The sequence below is a fragment of the Stigmatopora argus genome, chromosome 1 (assembly GCF_051989625.1).
Source record: "Stigmatopora argus isolate UIUO_Sarg chromosome 1, RoL_Sarg_1.0, whole genome shotgun sequence".
NCBI lineage: Eukaryota > Metazoa > Chordata > Actinopteri > Syngnathiformes > Syngnathidae > Stigmatopora > Stigmatopora argus.
This window is the reverse complement of record NC_135387.1, coordinates 3,691,699-3,718,351: the sequence shown is the minus strand read 5'-3', so window position 1 is coordinate 3,718,351 and position 26,653 is coordinate 3,691,699. Positions and strand designations below refer to the sequence as shown.

Genomic DNA, 26,653 nt, shown 5'->3' with positions numbered 1-26,653 from the left:
CCATAGTTGGCTGGGATAGGCTCCAGCGACCCTGGTGAGGATAAGAAGTATGGAAAATGAAAGAAAAAAATGTGAATGGTTTACCTGTCTTTCATGTAAGGATTAACTTTACATTCCTCAGTTAGGAAGATCACAGTTTCTACATGACCTAAAAAAAAAGAGTTAAATTATGTTCTGGGTATGAACACACAAAAATGGCTCTTCCAGGCTCTAGTTACACTTCAGTAAGGGTCTCAAACTAAAATTGGTCTCTGGGTGAGTGTGGGTCTCATCCAGTATTGCCCAAAAAATGGTTTGAAGCGGTCAAAGGTCAATCTTTATGCACAACAGTTGAGAACTGGAATCTCTGCTATTTTACATATTGTCAAGAAAGTCAGCAGGTTTAGTTTAGTCATGACATTTTATATTCTTCAACCCTGACATGGCAATAGGACGAGCATGCATGTTTCCGGTTTAAATGAATGTTTGTTGGGGGTCGGACTAAACTTAAGAGTATTACTTGGGGCCATTAACAGTGTTTGTAGTATTTATTTTAATTTAATTTTAATAATCAAATCGAATATTGGATTGTGTTAATTTATACCATTCTTAATAATTATTTTTAAAACAGGCTCCAGCACCCCCACAGCCCTTGTGAGGATAATCAGTATGGAAATTGAATGAATATAAAAAATATAAAGAATTTTTTTTTTTTTTTTAATGCTTCAGTCTAGTGTTTATCGCTCTTTACTTTTGTTAAGGTCTTCCCGAACTGTTGAAAATTGTCACAAGTATGAGTTATGCTAGCTCAGTGGCAAACACATGGCTCTTGAGCCGCATGCAGCTCCCAGCCAAAATGAATGTGGTTGCTTCTTATCATATTTTGTTGACTATAATGTGGTTGTTTGCCTCGTTTCATGTTTTTCTTATTTTTATTCTCTCTTAAAACACTCAAATTCATCAGGGGCCATTAAAAGCAAATAATAAATTATATTTAAAAAAAATTGGCAGACTGGATTCTTTTATGCTGCTTCTGACATAAGGGACCACCAGTCATCTCTGCGGGTGTGGCTCTTTGACTCTCACAGTTTCAAATTTTTGCACTTTGTGTCCAACTTGTTCGCCACCTCTGTGGTAGCTTGTACAAGAAGTGGTTTAAAAAAGAAATAAAACTCAGGGAAATTACACGCTCGCCGCACAAATGCTTAACTCATTTGCTGTTTAATGCTGTGAATGGTACTGAAACATGATCATTTAATAACAGCCAAGAAAGCCACAAGTATAATAGAAAAAAACATGAAGTTTAGATGTACAAACATTACTTAAACATTATGATTATTTTTTTTCCACATTTTTTTAAAGAAATAGAATTAATTATTATTAATAGTGGTGAAAATTTCTCATCTATCAATATAATTAATAATAAAAATAGGGTTACAATTATCTGATTCGCATAAAAATATTGCTAATATAAAACAGTTAAAATGAATAAAACAACTATTACTGTATGAGTTTTAATGAGTTTTAGAAAACTAACACTTCTTTTTTACAAACTACCACAACACACTGTGTTCTCAGTTTCAGTGCCATTGACGACTATAGACGTTCAAACTGGAAGGGTTGTGAGTGACTAGTGTCACATTGGTTGCAATTGTATGAAGGCTCATTTCGCCCAGACTAGTCAAAATGGATTAAATGTCACCGATAATACGAGTTCTTAATAAAGCAAATATATTTTCTTCTTGAGTAATCACCACAACACATACTCTGTGAATGCTACCGTATTTTCTCGCATATAAGACACTCCCGAGTAAAAGCCGTACCCTTAAAATTGCGTTGAAATCTTTGAATTTTACAATTTCTCACATATATGCAGCCCCCTGATTCACATTTTTCACCTCCATATTCATGGTTTAAATAGGGAGTACAAATGTGTTACTGTAAAGGGAAAATCTTAAGAAAAATCATTGCATGTGGTATTTTTGAGATACTGCATGAATCAAAAGCATTTTATTAGGGTCAATATCATAAGGAAGTTAGTATTTCATCCAGTAATGGTTGTTTTCTTACTGCAAAACAGAAAATAACCACAAATAGTAAATGTTAATTTGCCGACATCTACTGGTGAAAAAGATTATAGCAACACTGTCTTGTGCGCATATAAGCCATACCCTTGATTCAGTCTTCATATTTTTTGTTGTTGCAAATGAGGCTTATACACGAGAAAATACGGTATACCTATACTTGGGTTGGCAGTTAATGCATTTAATCAAATATAAAGTAGTATAAAGTAGTCATGAAAGAGAATCACCTTCTGAGGCAGCTATGTGGAGAGCTGTTCGAGAGTCATAGTCTATCTGCTCCATGTCCAAAGCTGAGAGAGCAAATCTATAAATCGAGACAATTGAAACAATTGACTCTGTTTACCAACAAAAAGCCCTGACTTTTACTGCATTTTTTGATATTTGAAACTAACACAAGTGTTACACCAATACTGATACGAGTAAATGCACGGAAACAGCACTAAAATGACATTATCAGGGAGTAATTATAAATGCAATACGCACCTTTTGAGATCTAGTAGTTTCTAACTACTGGTCGCCTAACCCAAGATGGACACTGGCGTAAAAAAAAAAAATAAAAAATAAAAAATAAAAGGTCCAGTCATTGTCTTTCCAGTGATGCCAATCATGTGGCATTCTATCATCCTTCTGCAGTGAATTTCACTGAGTTTATCACTCGTAGACGGCAAATCCGTTCGAAGTGGGAGGGTCTGGCAGTCAATGAAAAAAACTTTCGTTGCCCCCCTCCCACTTCAAACGGATTGAAATCTAGTGCCTTCAATTGCAAAGCATCTGACCATGACAGCAATTTCTAACCCTAACCCATCCACATCTTTCTCGCTGTTTATATATATATATATATATATATATATATATATATATATATATATATATATATATATATATATATATATATATATATATATATCATATATATATCAGTGGTGGTCAGTGCATTTTCTCGTAGCGCCTTCAACATATCAATCCAACCCTCAAAAACTATTTTAAACCTCTACTGCAGCTAGAGCTGTGACACATAAAAAATAATCAATAAATCAATGCACAAAATTGAGTAAAATCCACTTCCTAGCAGCATTTCATGATTAAATACACATACTGGAGCTTTTCACACATTAAAACCAGGCCAGGGGGGCGATTTTCCCGGGAAAAGACAGCGATAAACGTCAATGGCGTAGGGGCAAACATTGCCCGAAAATGGGGTAAAATCCAGCCGAAAACAGCATTTATAGATTAAATACAAATACTGGAGCTTTTTAGACATCAGAACCGGGCCCGGAGTATCATTTCCCCGGTAAAAAGACAGCGATGAACGTCGATACGTCCATACGTGAAATGACAAAAAATGCACTAAAATTAGGTCAAATCCATTTCCTAGCAGCATTTATTGACTGAATACAAATACTGGAGCTTTTGAGACATTACAACCAGGCCAGGGCGGTGATTTCCTCGGGAAAAGACAGCGATGGACGTCAATGGCGAAATGGCAAAAATTAAACTGGGATAAAATCCACATCCTAGCAGCATTTAGTGATTAAATACAAACACTGGAGCTTAAATACAAACACTGGAGCTTTTCTGATATGAGAACCGGGCCCACAATTGAAATATTATTTAGGAATATAGCCATATTTTACTCACCAAAAATCCTTTTTAACTGTACACAATATCCATCCTCCTTTCTTTCTTCCTTCTTTCCTATCGCCATCGAAGCTTATGATGAAAGTTGAGCCTGTCCTGTCATATTTCTGGCATAGTCCGTTTTGAAAATGGCTTTAAATTAACACAACAATATATTTGCTTGTGCAGCTCGCTACAGATACAGTTTGGTAGCTCTGGCTAATCACTAGCCAATCATAGTTGGTGAAAGCGATGACGTATCCCTACGCCTGCGAGAAGGCAATGACTGATATCTGAAAAGCTCCAGTGTTTGTATTTAATCACTAAATGCTGCTAGGAAGTGAATTTTACCCCATTTTAGTGCAATTTTTGCCATTTCGCCATTGACGTCCATCGCTGTCTTTTCCTGGGGAAATCACCCCCTGGCCCGGTTATGATGTCTGAAAAGCTCCAGTATTTGTATTTAATCATTAAATGCTGCTAGGAAGTGGATTTTACTCAATTTTGTGCATTAATTTATTGATTATTTTTTATGTGTCGCAGCTGTAGCTGCAGTAGAGGCTTTGTAGCCATAAAACAGTTTTTGAGGGTTGGATTGATTCGTTGAAGGCACTACGAGAAAATGCACGGACCGCCACTGATATATATATATATATATATATATATATATATATATAATATATGACCCGACGGCGTCAGAAAGCCGTACATTTTGTAGTAATTTTTATACTTTTACGTGTGCCCTATGGGAGTAAATATGTTCCGTGTGTAAATATATGCCACGTTGCATTTCTACGTTTTTTAATCGCTTAATAAAGGGAAATGCAATCATTAATAAGGGGAGCATTTAGCCGAGGTGGACAGGGCATGATATGCACACGCACATTCCCCTTTGATCTGTCGCGTCAGAAAGCCGCGCATTTTGTAGTAAATTTTAGACTTTTAAAGTGAGGATAAAGCAGTTCAGAAAATTAATGAATGATCGTGTGTCCTATGTGCCCTATGTGCATGTATGTGTAAATATACATGATATACCACCTTGCATTTGTATGTTTTTTTTCGCTTAATAAGGGGAATTTTCATCTCATCTCATCTCATCTCATTTTCTAAACTGCTTTATCCTCACTAGGGCACTTTGGGCCAGAGGCAGGGAACACCCTGAATTGGTGGCCAGCCAATCGCAGGGCACAAGGAGGCAAACAACCACTCACGCTCACACACATACCTAGGGTCAATTTGAAGTGTCCAATCAGCCTACCATGCATGTCTTTGGAATTAAACTGGAGTATCCGGAGAAAACCCTCGCAAGCCCAGGGAGAACATGCAAACTCCACACCCCGGTCCTCCACTGTGAGGCCGACGCGCTAACCACTCAGCCGCCGGGCCGCCCATAAGGGGACTTGCAATTATTAATAAATGGAACATTTAGGCGAGGTTGACATGTATGTAAGAGAGAATCTTAAAACATGGATAGTGGTTGTTGTGAGACAGCCAATGATAGCCCAGTAGAGTGTAGTGAGGTTCCAAAGTGAGAATCAATGCATCCGTGAAAATATTTTGTAAATAAACTAATAGATTAGGAAACACATTTGCTTTTTGGGGGATTTCGTCACTTGGATCTTTTTTGTATCTCGAGGCACTCATTCTCCAAAAAAGAAATAAGTCTATCTTGATGAGAATCTGATGCTTTCTAATTACAGAAATTACAATTTTCATACCAGACATTTAAGATGTTGTGGCAGCCATATTGCTTCTAATTTCAAAATATCTCAATTCTTTTGATGGTTCATATTGCTCCAATAGTTGTCACTTTCAAAAGAGAAATTAAAAACGAAAAAAATCAAGGTGGAATTTCGTTTTATTTTAAAATCAAGGCTACTCGCGTCTGGCAAAAAAAATGTAGATGGCAGCGCCCTGACCTCACTAAGATGGCTGCGCCCCGACTTCCCTAAGATGGCCGTGCCCCGGCCTCACTAAGATGCCTGCGCCCCGACCTCACTAGTATGGGCGTGCCCCGAGCGAGCAGTGGCGAGATAGATATGTTTTTTGTCTCTGTCTCGCGGTCTCTCTCTTTCTCAGTACCTAACTGCATCAGCTGATAGCACGCAGCCAGGTGTCAGAATCAGTATCAGGAGCCAAAAAACGGTATTGGTGCAACACTATCTAACACATTGATTTTGAATCACCGGTAACCAAAAATCCTGGTTGAGAGTACCATTGTTACCTCCTGAGAGCAGAGACATCGCCACTGTAGGCCGCAAACATCAAGTTTATGACTGACTAAAGGACAAAAAGATTAATTAAAGATATATAAAGAATGGATGCAACTCGGCTCTGAACTCACTGGCTCGTCATTTAGGCTTCTTCTGGGGTCATGTTTCTTGGTGAAGTGCCTCAGGTTGTCGTAATTGTGGAAGTTAAAATGAGAGACCAGATCCTGCTCAAATCAATGTTTAGGATGACAGTTTCAATAAATCACAGACCCAAGGCAGATAGATAAAATGCCAAGGTACCTGACAGAAGTGAATGCCGCGCACGCTGTTCCCCAGGCGATCCAAAGAGGGAGACCAACACATCATACCCATGACATTAGGGACCACCAGGAGAACAGCTCCTGATACCCCAGATTTGGCGGGCAAGCCAACCTGAGAAGAAAAAGTAGCTTTTCTATATTATACCATTAGGGGTATGGAATCACAAACTTTAAAAGGGTGACTCACATGGAAGGCAAACTGTCCGGAGAAGTCGTACATCCCACAAGAATGCATAAGACTCAACGTGTTACGAACGGCTTCTGTGCTTAGCACGCGTTCGCCTGTGGTTGGGCATATGCCTCCATTTGCCAGGGTGGCCGCCATGACGCTGGCTGACTCGCATGTCATTTCGATGGAGCACAGCTGGGAAGGACAGAAATTACTCATTTGATGATTCTCAAATGAGATAAAAAATGAAAGATAAAAGGGACTGTGACAACCAATCACTGATTCTTTTTTCTTTTAGTCGACTCATGTGCGATATAATGTAAAATCACCATGGGATAACCTTTTAGCTTGTAAAAGTACATTGGAACAGAAAAATATGTGCTGTATATATGGACTATATTTTATAATTACAGTAATACTTCATAGATTGACTATTCGGAATTTACCACATTGTGGCTTGGATCTACCAAATATATAAGAAAAGTTTAGTACAGAAGTACAATTATCAAGAAGTGTCTTTATCAAATGTCATAGTTACAGGCATATGAAAAGACTCAATCATTCATTCATTTTTTGAACCGCTTTATCCTCACTAGGGACAACCATTTACTCTCACACTCATACGTAGGCGCAATTTAGTGTCCAATCAGCCTCCCATGTATTGTTTTTGGAATGTGGGAAGAAACCGGAGTACCGGGAGAAAACCTATGCAGAACATGCAAACTACACACAGATGGACTGACCTGGATTTGAATCAGGACCCCAGAGCTGTGAGACCGATGTGCTAACCACTCAGACCGCCAGGCCGCTCTTATGAAAAGACTATAATGTATTAATATCTAAATATAATATATAAATTAAAAAAATGTAAATACTTTACTGTTACTTTACTGTACTCAAACTGAAAATAGTTCCTCTCCGCTTGATTTAAATAACAAAAAAAACAGGTTCTTGGAGCTTTAGTCCAAGTCCTCTTTGTCAGATTCGAGAGGCATTTTTCTTGTACAAATATTGCTGTTGTTGTTGTCTTGACACTGTCAAGATGATTGCCAATAGCTCCATGTTCCGTCAATGTTGTCATCAGTCTCCTACTGAATGGGCCCATGCAATGTGTTGACGTCCGATCGTCATGCCAGCTTCATGGCCCTATCAACGGCATAAATCCATCATAGTGCTGGTTATTTATTTTTTTCCTCGGCGTTGGGGTGTTTTCATCCACACGTGTAGATGCAAGCTTCGGGCGGTGAACAATGGCACGTGTGCGCCGGTGGTCAAGCGAAAGCGGCAATGCTTCGTGGAGTATAACGGTGGCTGCAACGTGAAGCAGGCAACCTGGTCGGATAGACCAGCCGCTACACCTCGGATCTCTTCACCTCACGAGAATTTATTTTTATTATTTGCAGCATATAGATCGCCACAACACGCGTGCATCTCTAGAGGGGATGTGTGTTCACTTCTATGTCTCCATTTTCGCCACATGGCGGAGCCCATTAACATTAAAATGGTTTCTACCAGCTGAATTATGTATAAAGGAACGCCACAGTGTAGATTCATTTATCCCGCAATGGCACGATACTCCTTTAGCATATCAAGGAACGTCAATATGTAGGAGCCATTTTCAACGGTGACTCAAAAAAATGTTTTTTTTTCCACAGGTGATATGCGCGATGCAAAATTCCATAAAAGAGGAAATGGCAAGATGCAATGCGTCTAGGCACTGTATGATATTTGGCGCGGCCATTCTCCTTTTATTGTACATTTGTTTTTCGGCGCTGAGAGATGAAGCAGTGCCCTGACCGCTGCCATTTTTCATCTGTCTTCCGGTTGTGAGTTTAAGCGTAGATTTAGACATTTTATGATATTTTTTAATATACAGTAATACCTTGAGATACGAGCTTAATTCGTCCCGGGACTGAGCTCGTATCTCAATTTACTCGTATCTCACATAAATGTTCTCATAGAAAATAACTACTGTATTTATTCGAGTATAACGCGCACTCAGAATTTGTGACTAAAAATTGGTATCATTTTTTTTTCACTTTTTCTCTGCTTACACCAAGGATTGTACCGGTACTGGTAACTGGCAAATGCTGAACACATGTTGCCATGACAAAACATTTATTCACAACATATGGTACGGAAACCTGGTAAAACAAACTACCTGTATGAACACAATTCTCAAATGGAATTTACCATTTTAAATCCTTAAAGTTTAATTCATTATCATAATATTTAAAATTTTTCAAAGTCGATTCTTCATCAACATCAGATTCACCAAACAATTGATTCCATTCTTCTTGAGTTAATTTTTATAAGTGCGGCCAATGTCGGCGGGGCTAGCCGCAGAGCCTATCCGAGGATATCGCTACCTGGGTGGACTCAAATGAGGCGGGGGGTGGGGGTTGGCTTCTTTGAGGGCTATGTTCCCTGGGAAAGGAGCATCCTGGGTGGCATTTTGAAGCACGCCAGTCGGTTTAAAATAAAATGTGAAAAGTTTCAGCATTTTTTCTAAGTGTGTACTCGCCCCTGCTCAAAGGGCATTTTTAAGCGTTTATTTGACATGCCCATTTTGTGTGTGTAGTCTGCCATCTTGACTTCTCTTCTCGCCTGAAATCTCGGGCGTGACGTGAGTTGGGTCGAGAAGGGAAAATTAAAAATGGTGGGCATTGAAACCTCAAAAAACCCTTGCGATTTGGTCATAAAAGTGAAGACCCCATGTATAACGCGCACCCGAACTTTGCTTCATTTTTTTTTGGTACAAAATTGTGTGTTATACTCGAATAAATACGGTAAATACCGATTAATCCATTCCCACCCTCTGAAAAACATCAAAAACAGCGTATATTACATTGGAAAAACATTTTTATTTGTTGTGATTCAAAAACAATTTTGAGATATAAATCACAATTATAAGTGTTTTAGTTAGGTGGTTTGAAATCTGTATTTTAGGTCACCTGGACTTTAGTTAGGTAAATTCAATGTAGCATTTTAAGTAAAAGACATCTGAGAATATTTAAGTCTTATGTCATTTTTTAAAAAAAGTAATTGGAAACATTTGAGGTCAATGTCACTACAATGATTAATTGATGATAAAAATAGTTGTCAATTCATTTGATGATTTGTGAGCTGTTGATTAGTCAAATAGTAGTACCAACCTTAAAAATAAATGTCAGATGTTTAAAGCATCAACACCACTTTTGACTGGAGCATAATGTCAGGGTGTTCTTCTGATATATATTATTTATAATTCCACTGACCTCACTGTCTCAAAATCAAAACATTTCCTGTGTTTATATGGCAACATGTACTACTTGTCAGAAAGGTACTCACCTGAAAGTAAAAGTCAAGGGCAGCAATCATGTCAGAATTCTGAGGGAAGCACTACAAACAAAAGATCACATCAGAAATGCGGTGTAATTTTCTAACTTTGTCTTTACGAAGCAAATACCACTCTAACTTACTTTTTTCTCCTTGAGGTAATAACCAATTGCAAAATTTCTATCACCGGTCTCCCTCTCTGACTGGAAACTGTAAGCGCGTTACAGCTATTAATAAAATAAAGCAAGAGAAAATTATGGCTTCTCTTTCTACTCACGTTGCATTGCTGAAGCCAACATATTCTGCTCCAGCTGTTCGTTTCAAAAACTCCATTACCTGCAAACAATGTGACAATATGCCATTGCAGGAAGTGCAAACAAGCTTCTCAGAAATACAATTTAAAAATAACAGTACTCACATAGTCGAATCTTTCCGCTTTATTTGAGTTAGGCTGTACCGAAAAATAGACGTGAAAAGTTATGTGATGATAAAAAAGTTCCCTACAGATACTAACCCTAAACCAATTAACCCTGCAGTTGGCAGTGTTTAAGTATTTTGACGTCACGAATGTGTAAGTGTTGCAAGTAAAGTTACAAAGTTAATTTCTCGCCTTATAAATGGTTTTGCACTAATTCTCCATATATATATATATATATATATATATATATATATATATATATATATATATATATATATATATATACATACATACAGCTCTGGGGTCCTGGGTTCTGATCCAGGTCATGTCCACCTGTATGGGGTTTGCATGTTCTACCCGGGCCTGCGTGGGGTTTCTCCGGGTACTCTGGTTTCCTCCCACATTCCAAAAACATGCATGGTAGACTGATTGGACACTCTACATTAGGTATGGGTGTGAGTGTGTACGGTTGTCCGTCTCTTCGTGCCCTGCGATTGGGTGGCCGCCAATTCATGGTGTCCCCCCGCTTGGTCCAAAGTCAGCTGGAATAGGCTCCAGCACCCCCTTTCTGAGGATAAGCGGTTCGGAAAATGAATAAATGAATAAACATGCTGTGTCCCCTTTAGGCTGCAATTTTACAAGGTGTTGAAGTGTTAGTTTATTCAATATATGTCGATGACTTCAAATGAATGCTCAGTGTTATTTTTATCAGAAGAATGCTAAGTGCTGCGGCGTCCTGGTGTTCTTAGCCAATTAGATATCAGGGGAGTGTTTGCTTAGTGAAGGCCAACAACGTGCTGGCCAACCACTGCCAAATACACAGTAGTGCCAAGCCTGGAAGGCTGCGTGGCACACCTACTCCTGTGTAGACTCTGATTGGCCAGAAGAAAACCCACGCCTATGCCTGATTTTCCACAAAGCCTGCCCATCACAGCTGACCCCAAGGTTATCTACCCTCAGTCAGCTGTGAAAGTGTGACCTCAAATCCAACGATTGGACCACACACACGCACATACACACTACGTGTTTGATATGTTATCAAGTCACATGGTGCCAGTCAAAGTCCAGCATCTGCACCCATTGACTGAGCAGTGATGGACACACGTTGCTGTGTGTTTGCTGACTCTTTGCCAGTATAAATACAAACACCAGTTTGCAGACAGGTTTTGGTCGAGAAATCAGTTACATGCACAACGAGGTCACCTAGGTCTACCCAAGCGTACTTTTCAGAATGATCACCAGACCTCATTATTCTTACCAAAAAACGTTTACGCAAGTTAAAACATTTGAACTTTACAAAAGCACCTTCGTTATCAAGAATAGTTCGTTTCTATGAATTTGTGTTAACGTTGTGTTGTTGTTTTAAAGACGTCATATTGCTATTAGCCGCTTCAATATTAGCCACAAATCAGAGAATTGTTATGTGTACTCTCTGTTTTTGGTAAAAACAAAAACTTAACCACATGAAGATCTAGCATTTTGGGTCATGTAAGGTACAATATCTCATTCAAGGCCAGCAAGGTTATGTATTCATTATTATGTATTTATTATGGGGAAAAAAATGAAATACACACTCTAGACTTCTAAGTCATTTCAACTGTGAGGTCTTATTGTTAGTGTTCATTTTTTAGTGGCGTTGACAGCACTAGACGTCCTATCTACTTTTACTGCAAGAGCCGAAGAACAAATTTTCAATTGCATCTCCCAGTCAAATGGTTTGGGTATCTAATGCAATGAAGGGTTAGCCAATTATATGTATAATTCTTTTTAAAAAATTCCACAGAGTTATTGAACAATTATGGGACAACAACTACTCAAAATTCATTAACCGTATCTACACCTTCATCCACATTTGGAACAAAAGTACATGGGTCCTAATTATAAACAATAAAATGTACGTGAAAATATGTATATTTTGCGTTTTTTAATTTTCGTTTTTAAGTACCATCAACGCTATTTTTTTTTCGCTTAGGGCCCCGGCCAATAAAGGGGCCACCGAGGTCTGCCAAATTGTACTCCACAGAAAGAACAATTGGACATTTGAAATAACACCGCAGGAGTGAACTCCCTTCGTGCACGTGAGGCTGTAATTGGACTTGTATTTCGTGTAAAGTCTAACTTACGTGTGTCATTTTAAGTGTGTGAATTTATTTTATTTGATGTCATTTATAATATTACATTTTTCTATTAAAATCTTTTCAATATATTTTGCTCCCACTGTCTTTTTCTTTCCATGGGTCCTTTTAAATAGTTTACTTATTAAAAAATAACACTTATATTGAAGATTGCATGAGTCGGGTGGGATTTCTTGCTTGGAAATTATATGTGCAAATCAGGATGCTTCTTTTAAAGCAAAAACTTAATCTATCTGTCATAGGTGACAGGCGTGGAGAATTTACCTTTATTAAAGAGCTGATAACGATTGCTCCAGCATTCACCATTGGATTGTGCGGCCTATCTGCAAAAGAAGGAGAACATGTTATCATTTTTGCGCCCCACACCAATGGATTGCCGTCATTTCAAAAGCCACTTCACAACCACTTACCAACCAAGCATTCTTCAAATGTGATGTAATAATGTTTTTCAGGATGAGGCTAAATAAAGTTCTAGTGAGACCATTTTTTTGCATTGTATTTTTCAGTACAGTATGATTTTGTATGGCGTGTTTTTAAACTGGTGATCAAGTGTTATAAAATCTTGTTTACCTTCTTCATTTAGGGACAGATTGTTAAACCCGAAGCCGCTGGGCTCTTTGCCCACATATTGATGGACGTGCTCACCGCCGAGCTCGTGAATGGCGATGGCGTACTCCAGCGGTTTGATACAAGACTGTAGGCAGAAAGGAACCTTGGTGTCGCCCACTGAGTGCCTGCACAAGGCAGGAAGGCCAATTGAGAAACATGGAAGAAATGAAATGACACAGATGCTGGATAAAGTAAGAATGGACTTTGACATAGGGGCCTTACCTTTGGCCGTCAATGGTGCAAAGGGAAGCGCCCCACAGGTGAGGGCTGAATTTGGCAAGTTGAGGAATGTAATCAGCTACCTGCATGAGCACGTGAAAAAAAACGTTTGTTGTTTTTATGAGTGGTTAGCTCGTCGGCCTCACAGCGGTTCAAATCCATGTCGGTCCACCTGTGTGGAGTTTGCATGTTCTTCCCGGGATGCGTGGGTTTTCTCCGGGTACTCCGTATTCCTCCCACATTCCAAAAAAATGCATAGTACGCTGATTGGGCACTCTAAATTATCCCTAGGTTTGAGTGCGAGTGTGAATGATTGTCCGTCTCCTTGTCCCCTGCAATCGGCTGGCCACCCGTCTTTGGCCCGGAAGTCAGTTGGGATAGGCTGCAGCACCTCCCGCGACCCTAATGAGGATAAAGTGGTTCAGAAAATGAATGATTGAATGAATGAATTCTTCAACAATAAAATGCACCAAATATTTAGCAAGGTTTAATTAATTTAAAAGTTTTATTTTATTGATATTTTTTTGCTTTTATAATAATATTTTTCTTTTTCTCATTTTAATTTTCTTTCTTTAAAATTCTCATTCATTTCTGTTTGTTTTCTACATTTATAAATAAAGAGTTTATATTACTATGAAAATAAACATTTTTTAATTTTACAATGGCAAAATGAACTAATTTGAACAAAAAATATTTTGAGATGAAAAATACGTATATTGTAAGAGTTAAATTATGTAAAAGAAAAATATTTTCCTCATTTTTTGGGAAAATACGTAACCTCTATAAAATCATTCATTCATTTCCTGAACCGCTTTATCCTCACGAGGGTCAGGGGGGAAGCTGGAGCCTATCCCAGCTGACTTTGCGAGAGAGGGTTAGGATTATGTTATTACACCCTGTATCGGCGGCCACAAGCAGACGGACAACCATCCTTACTCACACCCATATCTAGGGGCAATTTAGAGTGTCCAACAAGCCTACCATGCTTGTCTTTGGAATGTGGGAGGAAACCGGAGTATCTGGACTAAACCCACGCAGGCCCGGGTAGAACATGCAAACTCAACAAAGGCGGACCGACCTGGATTTGAACCCAGGACCCCAGAGAGGTGAGACCAATGTGCTAACCACTCAAACCGCTGGGCCGCCCCTTATATATTACTTTTTCTAATTTATTTTCACAATTCCATTGTTCTTTGTTCAAAAGTCTCATTCATCGAAACAAAGTTGTAATATTCCATTGGAAAAATGGGCAAAATTGAATTTTTAATCTTTTGTTAATATGTAAGTTGTATTACTTATCTTTTGGCTGTAGTATTTATTTTTCCCATTTTATTTATTGTTTATTTAAAACTTGTATTCATTATTCCTTTATCTTTCAACACCAGTACACTTGCTTAGAAGATTTCTACTCTTCACATTATGTACAACTGATTGGGAAATTTAAACCAATTCACTTTAACTCACTGTCTGCCATTGAAGGGCAATCATTCGGCATCAGTCCTTTCAGTCAAAATAGATTGGACGTCAGTCACCGTAAATGTAAGACAATGAATTAATAGCGTATAATGATTTGATACATGCACAATGTATGAGTTAAAACAACAGACATGAATGAAACCCTCAAATGCTCCACTACATTAGTAAATAGTATATTCTATGAGGGCTCATCTGTTACGTACTCGTCCTCCATCTTCCTGTTGTGCGCTTTCATATAACTCATTGATCTTCTGCGTGAACACTTGAAAGTCTGGAATGATGAACATTTTTCGGAAGGCCTTTGTCAGCAGCATGATGTTGTTACCGACACACCTGCGTGATGACGAAAAAATAAACGTTTGTCTTCAACCATCGAATTATACAGAGCCCTTTTTGTGCCGGAGGAGTAACGGATGATTGAACTTTAGGTATACATATGACTAAATGGTGGGTACAATACAGTTTTGAACTCTGTACCTATAATTCACCAATCTGTGCCCACGAATTACTTAATTGTGGCAACAGATTACCTATGAAAAATATAGTATACTGAAGGGCTCATCAGCTAAATGCAGGCAACTGAACTCTGGTCACAAAAAGATTTACAGTCTATTAGCGCACATACGTGTAAACCTTTCTTATGTTAGCCTTTCACAGGCACTCAGCCTTCCTTGAATGTGCGCATGTGAAAAGTGTCCAGTGACAGCCGTCACCTATAAGATATCTGTCTCTGTGAGTCCCTTCTGCTCAAACAACGTGAGCGCCAAAGAATTTTCTGAAAATTGGCCACCTAAATCGACCGAGACCCTTCCCGTCACTTATCTTTACCAATTCTCAATCTTTCCCCATGTTTTCTCTCCAAATGATTGAAGGAATTAATGAAAAATGCAGTTGCTGTGATAGTCCATTAAGTGGAAAGGAGCACTCGGAACACGTGAGTACATTGGGGCACATGCAAGGAGCTTTTAGTACCTTCGGAAGAGTATTTTGTCCATCATGGCGGGACCCGGGGAGTCAAGTGTGAATTGGCGAATCTGACGCATACAGTCACGTAGCCGAGGGTCGGATGTCCACAAGCCTGTTTTTCTCAAAGCCTGTACAGACACAGAGTAGGGAGGGTGCTCTTGCAATAAGTTCATTTGTGGTAATCTGTTTCCTGGGTTCCCGTTTAGTAAGTGTTAATCTGCTAAAAAAGGTCTAGTGTGATCAATGTAAAATCAGTTCATTTTTAAAGCACATCTGATTCCTCGATCTTGGTCAATAACAGCCAATACAAAAAAGAGAAAAAAGGTTAAGTCATTTTAATGCCTTGTACCTATTAATGCTACAAATTTATTGTAGTAAAATTTGTCGGTACATGTGCAGAACAACTAGAGCATGCTCAACTAAGCAAACATTGATGCCCTGGTTTGCTGTGCTCAGTTCTGCTATTGCAACCCCACTTCTACAAACAAAACCAGTTAACCGAAAAGTACTAGCAAGCCAGCTGTGCACACAATGGTCACTTCTCCAAGGGATGCACAATGTTCCATTTAAAGTGACGAAGGTCACAGAGTTCACCAGATGTCCGGTTTTAATGTGATGAGACTCATTAGGTGAAATGATGATGGCTTGTGTTACCCTAAAACATCATGAATAGAAATGAATAGTCTGACTGATTGATATCATAGATATTTTCACATGCTTTATCGTAATTCAAGATATCGACTCCCATATAGATATATGTGACTTGTGGCTGCTTGAGTGGTTAGCACATCAGCCTCACAGCTCTTGGGTCTTGGGTTCAAATTCAGGTTGGTCCACCTGTGTGGGGTTTGCATGTTCTCCCCGGGCCTGTGTGGGTTTTCTCCAGGTACTCTGGTTTCTTCCCACTTTCCAAAAATATGCATGTAGGCTTACTGGACACTCCGAATTGCCCCTAGGTATGAGTGTGAGAGTGAATCATTGTCCGTCTCCTCATGTGCTGCGATCGGCTGGCCACCGATTCAGGGTGTCCCCCGCCTCTGGCCCGAAATCAACTGGGTAGCCTCCAGCACCCCCACGACCCTAGTGAGGATAAAGCGGCTCAGAAAATTGAATAAGAATGAATATGCGACTCGCAAATTGAAGGGAACGCATCCGTGATATCACGTGGATGTACTATATTACGTCATCACATGTCCCAGCAACGTGCGGCATGCTTTCTTTGCACTTTAAAAACATTTATGCTACATTTTCCAATGTGGATAGCTTATGTTGCCATATAAAAAAAAAGTTTTTTAATGCACCTAAGTCCACACATTTCATTAAAAAAATCTAGTGTTTCTAGTGTTCTAATGTGCTCGTAAAAAGATGTGTTCACAAGTCTTCCTTTCAGTTAGCTTGCCTAAGACAGTCATCGTTGGATTGATATTTCATTAAATTGATTTTTTTTAAGTTGTCAAGTTGTATATATGTGTGTACATATGTTTACTCAGTTTCCAAATGTTTGTCTTATCCATCCAGCCCAATGGAACATCATTTTGCATGTCTTATTCATTATCCAAGATGGCGGCGCACACTGACGCAGCGGCTCTATGCTCTCCAGTTTGGTGTCGTTTGTTATTCTACAGTCGCCAGGATTTAATTACTCTCGGAAGGAGATGCGAATTCACAACAGACTACCAACGGACTTACGATATCCCCGAGGACATCTCGAGACCGTGGACAGTCAGGCCACTCAGAGTACGTCGAAGGCGGCGAAGAGAGAGAAAGCAAAAGCGCGGATGCCGGGCGGGCCTTGCTGCTAAGCTTACCAATTTCGTCATACGCAGTTTCTGGGTGTGATGACAATTAGGCTTTTGTTGTTGATGATGACGACAGGGCCTATGTCCGATTATTATTATAATAAATCATTTTCTTATCTTTTTTTCTCTTTTCTTGTGTTTCATATATATTTCATACAAAACTGGTGTGTACTTTTAGCATTTTTAAAGGGTTTCGGTTTATTCATTCATTCATTTTCTGAACCACTTTATCCTCACTACGGTTGCGGGCGTGCTGGAGCCTATCCCAGCTGACTTCGGGCCAGAGGCGGGAGACACCCTGAATTGGTGGCCAGCGAATCGCAGGGCACAAGGACACAAACAACCATTCACGCTCAGACACATACCTAGAGGCAATTAGTGTCCAATCAGTCTACCATGAATGTCTTGGAATGTGGGAGAAAAGTGGAGTACCCGTAGAAAACCCACCCAGACCCAGGGAGAACATGCAAACTCCACACAGGTTGATCGACCTGGATTTGAACCCAGGACTCCAGAGCTGTGAGGCCAACGTGCTAACCATTCAAGCTGCCGGGCTGCCGTTTCAGTTTAGTATTGGGGATATTAGAAAGGGTTTGAACAAAGTGATTTTACATGTATATAATCATTTATAAGGGCAGTTATCAGCAGAGGTTGACAGGTATGTTATTCTTATAATCTATTTAAACATTTTTTTTAGCAGATGACTTCACGCCCCCCTTGAATTCTCTTTACGCCTCCCTAGGGGGGCGCGCCCCCCAGTTTGGGAACCACTGATCTAGTGGATGTATAACGTAACCGCCCCCCCCCCCCCCCCCCAAACAACTACTTTTACTACGGCAACTGCCGCTTATAATGTGGTGTGCCCTGTACATGGAAACTGTTTTCTAATAGGACATCTTTTTAAAGTGTGCCTTATAGTCCGGACTGCCAGATAGTGTGAAAAAAAAGGTAGTTAAAATGTGAAGAACAAACCATGATCTTATAGAGAAAAAGTAAAAACTTTTGGATTCTACACACAAAAAGTAAAAAATAACTGTCTGTTCAAAAAACAGCAGAATTTTTGTTTAACATTGTTATCCAGTGTTAGTAATCACCTGTTAGTCAAATTTAATGTTTAAAATGTCCTTTACGTGTGAGTCACAGCTACTATATACTATACTTATTTGTTACTGTTTTACAGTAGTATTTAAAAAAAAAACCTGTAATCTATTAATCACTCCAAATGTGTGCTTTCACTAATTTACTTGGTGTGTTTAAGAAACATAAGTAGCATTAGCAGAACTTGTGCTCGTACACCTACACATAAGGTTCATGGCGCCAAAATTATGTGTTGAGGGCAATGCAGAGGTTCTGTGGACTCACTGATATGAACTGCGAGATTGGGATCATCTCTTTGCCGTCAGTGATGGTGTAGAAAAGTAGGTCCTCCATATTGGACATTAACCTACTTCTGCCAAGACAAACAAAACATGCAAAATAGAGTCATGACCCATGTATGGCGAACAAAGTGAGGTTGAAAAGCTAGAGGGAAAGGACTATTGTATGTTTACATACATCACCTAAAAGTTAAGAACATCTTTTGAAATATATGTTCATTTTAATAGTTCAATTAAAAAATGGGAACTATTTTGGTCAGATTCATCAAATGAATATTTCATGAATGGAAAACGCTTTTCTAATTACATTTTAGAATGTGTTTTTTTTCCTATTCAAAGGATTAATTTGGTTCATTTTAAAGGTGTATTCTGGACTGATCTCTATGATATAACACTCCCGTTTAAGGTTATTTTGTTGGGACCAAACAACCCACATTTTCGTAGGGATAACATAACAACTGTTACGTTAGCATTAATGAATACTATAATGCATGGTGAGCAACATTGTCTTCAAACCGTTGGATTTTCTTTCTTTTATTGTGGCGGTAGAGAGAGGGGGGTCGGGGGTCGGTGATTTAGTGATTCACAAAGGACACTTACCTATTTCTGATTACATTTTTCAATTCACAAAACCTCAGTTTTGTTTAAGCATGTTGCGGGCATCAAATTCAAAATAAGAGAGTATATTCTGAATATAAATTATTGAAATGAAGATAGGAATAAAACGAAATATAAATCGTTGAATTTCTTTATTTTTACACTATCTATATCACATCCACAGTTATGGACTTGTCACCTCAATTTATCCTTCTTGTTGCCCTACTGGGAATTGGAATTAATAGGTATTTATTGCATATTACATGATATTAAAGAAACATTTATATTTTTTGCATTTCTTAAAATGCATTTGACACCGTGCTAATAATAATTATTGTCTTCTTATTTGCTGCAGCTGTAAACTGTATTGTAAGTGTACTATAAATTTTACTTCATGTACCATGAGCGATGTTTAGAAAATGAAAAGGCTTACACTAAAAAATAAGATAATAAACGGAAATTTAAGAACTTTTTTTTATCCCATGAAACATGGGCTTTGTCCAAGTAATTGGCTTTTTAACATTCAGAATCACTCATTTAGGTTTTCTTACATTTCTGTACACACATGGTGTTATAAACACAAATGTGATGACCTGTAATGACCTACTTGGCGTCTCCTTCATCCGTTTTGTGAAGAAGGGTCCTGTGGCTGTGAGATGATGCTGTGACACGGCATGGTAGAAAACCTGTTTGTTGTGTCCTGGAAGAAATACTGCTGTCAGCACCAACTCTAGTCACGATTCCTGCATTTTTCAACAACTGCAAGACTCCGGGGTTGCTCGTCCTAAGACTTTTCAGACAATGCATTGCATTAATTAGGACCAAAATTTGAATGGTTAAAAAAAGATTCCCCTTTCTAGTAGTTGGTCGAGAATACTGTGACCAGTGAGTGCTGTGGGGTGCTCACTATTGGAAGCAGTTGCTCTTTCAACTACTTGCTGCTGTAAAGGGGTGGAGACATGCAGTGTGTTGGTTGAGATGCCAGGGTAAATAAACAACAGCAGCTGCTGAGGCCAAACTGGATATTCTTTGAGGCTCCGTGGTTTATATAATGGTACAGAACTTGACTGGTCAAACATTGTAGAGGTAATTCATCCACTAGAAAGTACACATGTGGTTTAACTTTGAAACCCTTACATTTTAAAATAAAATGTCTTTCCAATTTTGCCGACTCAGGCATTAGATTGTTTCTAATGGACCTAAGATTTGACTAATTTAATTTAATTTTATTCAGAGTATTTTTTATCTGTCATTTAAAGACAAGTTAAGAGTCAATAGTGATTGCTAGGTATTTAAATTCTTGGACTTTATTGATTGTTTTTCCTTGGACAAAAAAGTTTGGGTCACTCTTGCTTGTCGCTCTTTTTGAGAATTACATACAGACAATCTTAGATATGTTTAAGTGTAGTTGGGATTTTTTAAGCCAGTTATTCACACTCATCATTGCATCAGTGAGTTCCTGTGCAGCAGGTTTTTTATGTTTCGTGTAGACATATAGAACGGCATATTCGGCATACATTTGTCAGGTGACAATTGAAGGACAACAGCTTGGCAGATCATTTATGTAAAGACTGAAGAGCAGTGGACCTAGCACTGACCCCTGCGGAACCTCAAGACTGTTATTCCGCGAAGTAGATGGTTAAATGAAGACATTCAGGCATTAAGGAAAAAATGGGACCGTGAACCCTGGAAATGCTCGCTCACAACATCGGTCCTCAAATCAGTGTACCCTGCAATAACCAACAATTACGATCTATATGCATCCTTCCAGTCGTCTCAAAAGTCTTGGGAACGATAGTAGCGGAACAAATTGTGGATCACATTAACAGATGGCGTGCTACTCATGTGCATTCCCGTGAAATGGCACTTTCCCCTCAGCGTTCGGGAGCGGCTTATTCTTATTTTTATAACCAAATCAGTTGCCAGCTAATCACGGGGAACTAAGATACGGACAACCATTCATACCTATGAACAATTTGGAGTGTTCAGTCAGTTTACCGAGCATTTGTTTTTGGGACAGGGCAGGAAACCGGAGAAGCCCGCACGAGAAGAACACAAACTCTACACACCATGGTCCAAACCCCGAGATTTAACTTTTGTTATTTAATATATTGAATATTTGGACCTGTGTACAGTATTTCAGGTATCCAAAATATCCGGACTGTGTACATGATGTGGGAATAAGAGGCATTTTCTCAAATAAATACTAACTTTGACTTCATAGATCCACAGTTTAAGATGGATCTCCTTACATTTGACTTCTGTCAGGTACTGCAGTGCCACCTCTTGGGGAATTTTAAGAGAAAGATTAAACATGGTATATATTTTCCTCCTCTAGGCAGCGCCCTCAGTCCAGAACCGTAAACTTTTGTCAGTCAGTCTTCAGCAGTTCGCTGCTGAGAGAGGACACTTCACAGTCGTGTCTGGCATGCATCCTCTAAAACGCACTTGCTGGCATCAGTCTGCTGGAAAACGGACAGAAACAGGACAGTTGAAGGTCAAACTGTTCAATTGTTGGGGCTAGTTCATTAATTCACTCATCTTCCGTACAGCCCATCCCCATAAGGGTTGCCGTAGACTAAACCTTAGATTTGGCACTAGTCCGCTGTAAGGCAGACAGAGAGACAAACGACCATACGCACAATCATACTGCCACCAGCGGGAATCGAGCCGACACCTGCCTGCACCGAAGTCAGTCGAGTGAACCTCTCAGAGGTTTCTAAACCAGTCCTCGAGGGCCGCTGTGGGTGCAGGTTTTTTTTCCATCCGATCCAACACAAACAGTTTAACCAATGAGGTTTCTGCTGAAAAAAGAAACACCTGACTGCAATCCACTGATTGCACTTCTAGGCTACCAGATTGGTGGAAAGGTTTCCTCTTACAGGTTGGAAAAAAAAACCGCACCCACTGCGGCCCTTTCTGGAATAGTTTGGGGACGAATGCAGGCCACTCGATCAGGCGGTAGTTCAGATTTTTTACCTTACTATTATAAATGTACAGTGTACAGGTCATGTACAGCTAAAATTTGGCGTTGCTTACCACTCATAGTTGTTAAATATCTTGATTAGATTTCCACAAAAGAAAGAAAAAAAATGTACCATTTGAATATTATACTTTAGAATTCCCCGAGATGTCCGATCAACCAAAATTGATTTTAACTCATTGGCTACCATAAACAGTGATAGACATCTACTCCATTTGAAGTGAGAGGACTGGCAGAGAATGAACGAACCTTACCACTAACTAAAGAATTGGACATTTACTTATTATGAATGCATTCAAATAAAATTAAAAATGTGAACACACAAAAAATAAATAACTGTATTTTTTTTAAAACATGATTGATGGTCAATCGGACTAGTTATGTACAAAGTAGATAAATGCTGTCATGGAGATGTGGTCTAGTCGTATCCCGCCCAAATAAACATGACCTAATTAGGCCGCATCGGCCTCACGAGCACATTTGGACCTGTGACTTATCCCAAAAGGTGAATGGCTACCTGTAGCCTCTGTGTACTGTCTGCCAGTTGTACCCTCTCTGTTTTCAGGCAAAAAATGTTTTCCATTCCAGGGCCAATGAATACTACCTTTGTACCTTCATCCTCCATCTTGTGTGAGAAAGCCCCCCTCGCTGCACTCACCAAGACTGCACAAACTTAACCTCTTCCCCCTACACCTCACACAGGAAAAGAAGCATACCAGGCCCAAGGCTTTGATTCAGGCTTAGTTAAAGTGTGGATCGGGTGGTTTTAGTAGGTTAAATCAATGTTGGGCATCTAGCTTAATGACTCACCATCACTGTAGTATTTGGGCATAAATCGACATTTAAAATCGTCTTCAAATGGCTTGCATCTAAAATGTACTCTTGAATTCCCATACTTAGTCTAGTGCAGGGGCGGGGTTTTAATTTTTCATGAGCTTGATTCCCACTGGTGGCGGTATGATTGTGAGTGCGAATGGTCATCTGTCTCTCTGTGTGCCCTACAGATGACTAGCCCCCAGTCTAGGGTGTAGTCTGCCTTTCGCCTGAAGTCAGCTGGAATAGGCTCCAGTAACCCCAGCAACCCTTAGCCACCCTGAATCGGTGGCCAGCCAATCGCAGGGCACAAGGAGACAGACAACCATGCACACTCACACCCATACCTAGGGGCAATTTGTGATTCAATGTGATCCAAGATGGCGGTGCGCACGGGTGCAGCGGCTCTTTGCTCACCAGTTTGGTGTTTTGTTTTCTCAGTCTTATCGTTATTTATGAACATCTGCGAGGCAAACTTTTTCTACAGTCGCCAGAATTTAATTACTCTCGGTAGGACATGCGATATATCCATCACAACAGATTACCAATGAACCTACAATATCCCCGAGGACATCTCGAGACCACCGGGATCTCCGTGTATAGTCAGCCCAATCAGAGCACGACGGAGGCGGCGAAGGGAAGAAAAAAGCAAAAGCGTGGATGCTGGGTGGGCCTAGCTGCTAAGCTAAGGAAACAACCGCACAGAGCAGCGCTTCCGGATATCTTCTTCACCAATGCCAGATCCATCACCCACAAAATGAACGATTTGGAACTTCAGCTTGAACCAACAGCTTTGTCAGGAACTGCAACATTATTTTCATCACAAAAACGTGGCTACACCCGCAAATCCCCGACGCCGCGGTATCGCTAGATAGCCGCACGCTACACCGGCACGATCGATTGAAAGAATCCGGGAAAAGCAAGGGGGCGGACTTTGTGTGTACATACACAACGACTGACTGGTGCTGCAACAGTAGGATCATTAACACTCACTGTTCCCCTGATTTAGAGCTCTTGGCAGTACGGTGCAGGCCCTTCTATCTCTAATTTTTTTTATAGCCATAAAATAGTTTTTGAGGGTTGGATTGATTCCGACAGCTGAAGGCGTCACTAGGAAATTCACGGACCACCACTGCTATTCTAACATCAAACATGCTCATAGAGCCACACCCCTCCCTCACCTTGCTGGATCCGACCATCTCTGCCTGTCCCTCACCCCCTCATAAACCCTACTCCGGAGGCTAACAATGCCACAAATAAAGATAATAAAAACATGGCCTGAGCACACCCTTTCTCAGCTGCAGGACTGTTTTTCCCGCACCATTTGGGAACTTTTTGAACACCACAACCTCCAGGACTACACGGACACTGTACTTTCCTACATCAAAAACTGTACGGACACTGTCACTGTTAATAAACGTATCCAGGTTTTTCCTAACCAAAAACCCTGAATGACCAGTGAGACACAGGCACTCATCAAATGCCGTAACACCGCCTTCAGGCCAGGGGACAAGTTACAATACAGCGCTGCCAGAGCAGACCCAAAGAGAGGCATTAAAAAGGCCAAGGAAGCATATACAAGGAAAATTGAGGAGCACTTCACAGAAAATAACCCAAAGAGGATGTGGCAGGGAATACGACACATTACCCATTACAATGACAATAATGTGTCTGTTAACGCAGATGCCTCACTAGCAGAGGAACTGAACCGTTTCTTTGCCCGCTTTGAGACTGACAAATCAGACTCAGTCTCAACGCATCCACCACCACCCTGCAGCAGTACACTGAAGCTTCAGGAACATGAAGTGAGACAGGTACTGTGGACTGTGAACACCAGGGAGGCTGCTCACCCTGACTGAGTACCTGGGAAGGTGCTCAAAGCCTGTGCTGACCAGCTGACTGGGGTTTTCACAAAGATTTTCAATTGTTCCCTGCAACAATCCATCATCCCATCCTGCCTGAAATCTGCCACCATTATCAACATGCAGTATAACATGTTACTCTTTCAACACCAACAAAAATTCATCTACAATGTGCATCATTTTGTCCAGTGTATTTTAAAAGCTTGTTTTCTATGTCATTGCTTTTTAATTGGCACTTCATAAACAACAGTGTCAGCGGCACGCGAAAATTTAAATTTATGTTGGATTTTAGTGCACAATACGTATGATTTTGTCTTTTATGTATGTTCCGATTCACAATTTACCTTATCTGGAGTGTAATAAACACATTGAATATGATCAATATAGGAGTCTTTTGGAGAAACTGTTTAAAATCTGTCAAAACAATCAATTTTCTTCTACATATACACATGGTTGAATATGTTACAGCTGATCTCTGAGCTGGAACTAAACATTTTTTTCGCTCTTCAATCTCAATCTTTTTAAAAAACATCACATTTTTAACTTTTTCATTTATTCCGTACCACTTATCCTCCCTCACAAGGGTCACAGGAGGTGCCAATAGTCTGTCCCAGCCAACTAAGGGCAACAGGTGGGGGACACCCTGGATTGGTGGCCAGCCAATCGCATGACACCCGAAGAACAACCGTTCACGGTCACACTCCTACCTAGAGGTAATTTTGAGTGTTCAATCAGCCTATCATGCATGCTTTGGGGATGTGGGAGGAAACCGGAGTACCCAAAGAAAACCTATGCAGACACAAGGAGAACATGTAAACTCCACACAGGAAGGTATGAACCGGGGATTGAACCCACAGTTGCTAAACTATGAGGCAGATGCGCTAGTCACCGGTTTGCCCATATTTTACTTTTTTATTAATTCACTTTTTTTTACACTTTCTAAAGATTGGCCAGTGACAAAGTATGGGCCAAACAAGTATGCTCCTCAGCCCATATTTTACTTTTTTCATTCATTCATTCGTATGTGTTGCTGGAGCATATTCCAGCTGACTTCGGTTGAAAGGCAAACTGCGACCAGCGGTCCCCAATCTTTTTCTCGCCACGGATTTCTATTTCCTCGCAGGCTGGCTAATGGGGAGGTCGACAACTTAAAACAAAACTGTGGGGGTGTGGGGTCAGTGCACGAAGGATTTCCACGATGCAAAACAAAACAAAAAAACAAATCCCAAGCATAATAGCAATTATATATTATTATTATAACAACTTCTCTCATTTCAAGTTTGGGGGCGAGATTGAAAACGTTAATATTTATTACTCTGACGGACCAGCACCAGGTGGCTCACGTACCTGTACCAGTACACAGACCGGTGGTTGGGGACCACTGCGCTAGACTGGTTGCCAGTCAGCAGTAGGGCAGTCATAATCATACCGCCACCAGCGGGAATCGAGCTTGTGCCTGCCTGCACCGATGTCAGGCCAGTGAGCCACTCCACCATCAGGGGGCTACTTTTTTTCTTCATTAATTTTTAGCATCAGGCACCCCAGCGGCCTAGTGATTAGTGCGTCGTAGTGGGGGACCTGGGTTCAAATCCAGGTTGGTCCACCTGTGTGGAGTTTGTATATTCTCCCCAGGCCTGCATGGGATTTTTACGGGTACTCCGGTTTCCTCCCACATTCCAAAGACATGCACGGTAGGCTGA

At 40.1% G+C, this 26,653-nt stretch overlaps 1 protein-coding gene across 4 annotated transcripts in view; it reads right to left on the bottom strand.

Annotated features, from left to right (window-relative positions):
* The window catches only part of gls2a (glutaminase 2a (liver, mitochondrial)), a 21,510-nt gene extending 1,214 nt beyond the window's left edge, over window positions 1–20,296 (bottom strand). Inside the window, exons 1-17 of one of the 4 annotated variants that reach the window (XM_077604179.1) lie at window positions 19,903–20,296; window positions 18,685–18,772; window positions 15,530–15,651; window positions 14,761–14,890; window positions 13,085–13,164; window positions 12,824–12,987; window positions 12,518–12,576; window positions 10,119–10,151; window positions 9,978–10,036; window positions 9,844–9,910; window positions 9,713–9,763; window positions 6,401–6,577; window positions 6,194–6,325; window positions 6,025–6,117; window positions 5,905–5,960; window positions 2,291–2,367; window positions 85–148 (exon numbers count right to left, since the gene is read on the bottom strand). In XM_077604179.1, coding sequence (XP_077460305.1) covers window positions 85–148; window positions 2,291–2,367; window positions 5,905–5,960; window positions 6,025–6,117; window positions 6,194–6,325; window positions 6,401–6,577; window positions 9,713–9,763; window positions 9,844–9,910; window positions 9,978–10,036; window positions 10,119–10,151; window positions 12,518–12,576; window positions 12,824–12,987; window positions 13,085–13,164; window positions 14,761–14,890; window positions 15,530–15,651; window positions 18,685–18,772; window positions 19,903–20,102 — 1,652 coding nt within the window. In that variant the 5' untranslated portion in view covers window positions 20,103–20,296. Of the gene's footprint in view, window positions 1–84; window positions 149–2,290; window positions 2,368–5,895; window positions 5,961–6,024; window positions 6,118–6,193; window positions 6,326–6,400; window positions 6,578–9,712; window positions 9,764–9,843; window positions 9,911–9,977; window positions 10,037–10,118; window positions 10,152–12,517; window positions 12,577–12,823; window positions 12,988–13,084; window positions 13,165–13,253; window positions 13,484–14,545; window positions 14,733–14,760; window positions 14,891–15,529; window positions 15,652–18,684; window positions 18,773–19,902 lie in introns of those variants that run through there. The other 3 variants (XR_013300817.1, XR_013300827.1, XM_077604189.1) reach the window with 3 other exon arrangements.
* Window positions 20,297–26,653: the final 6,357 nt, after the last annotated feature.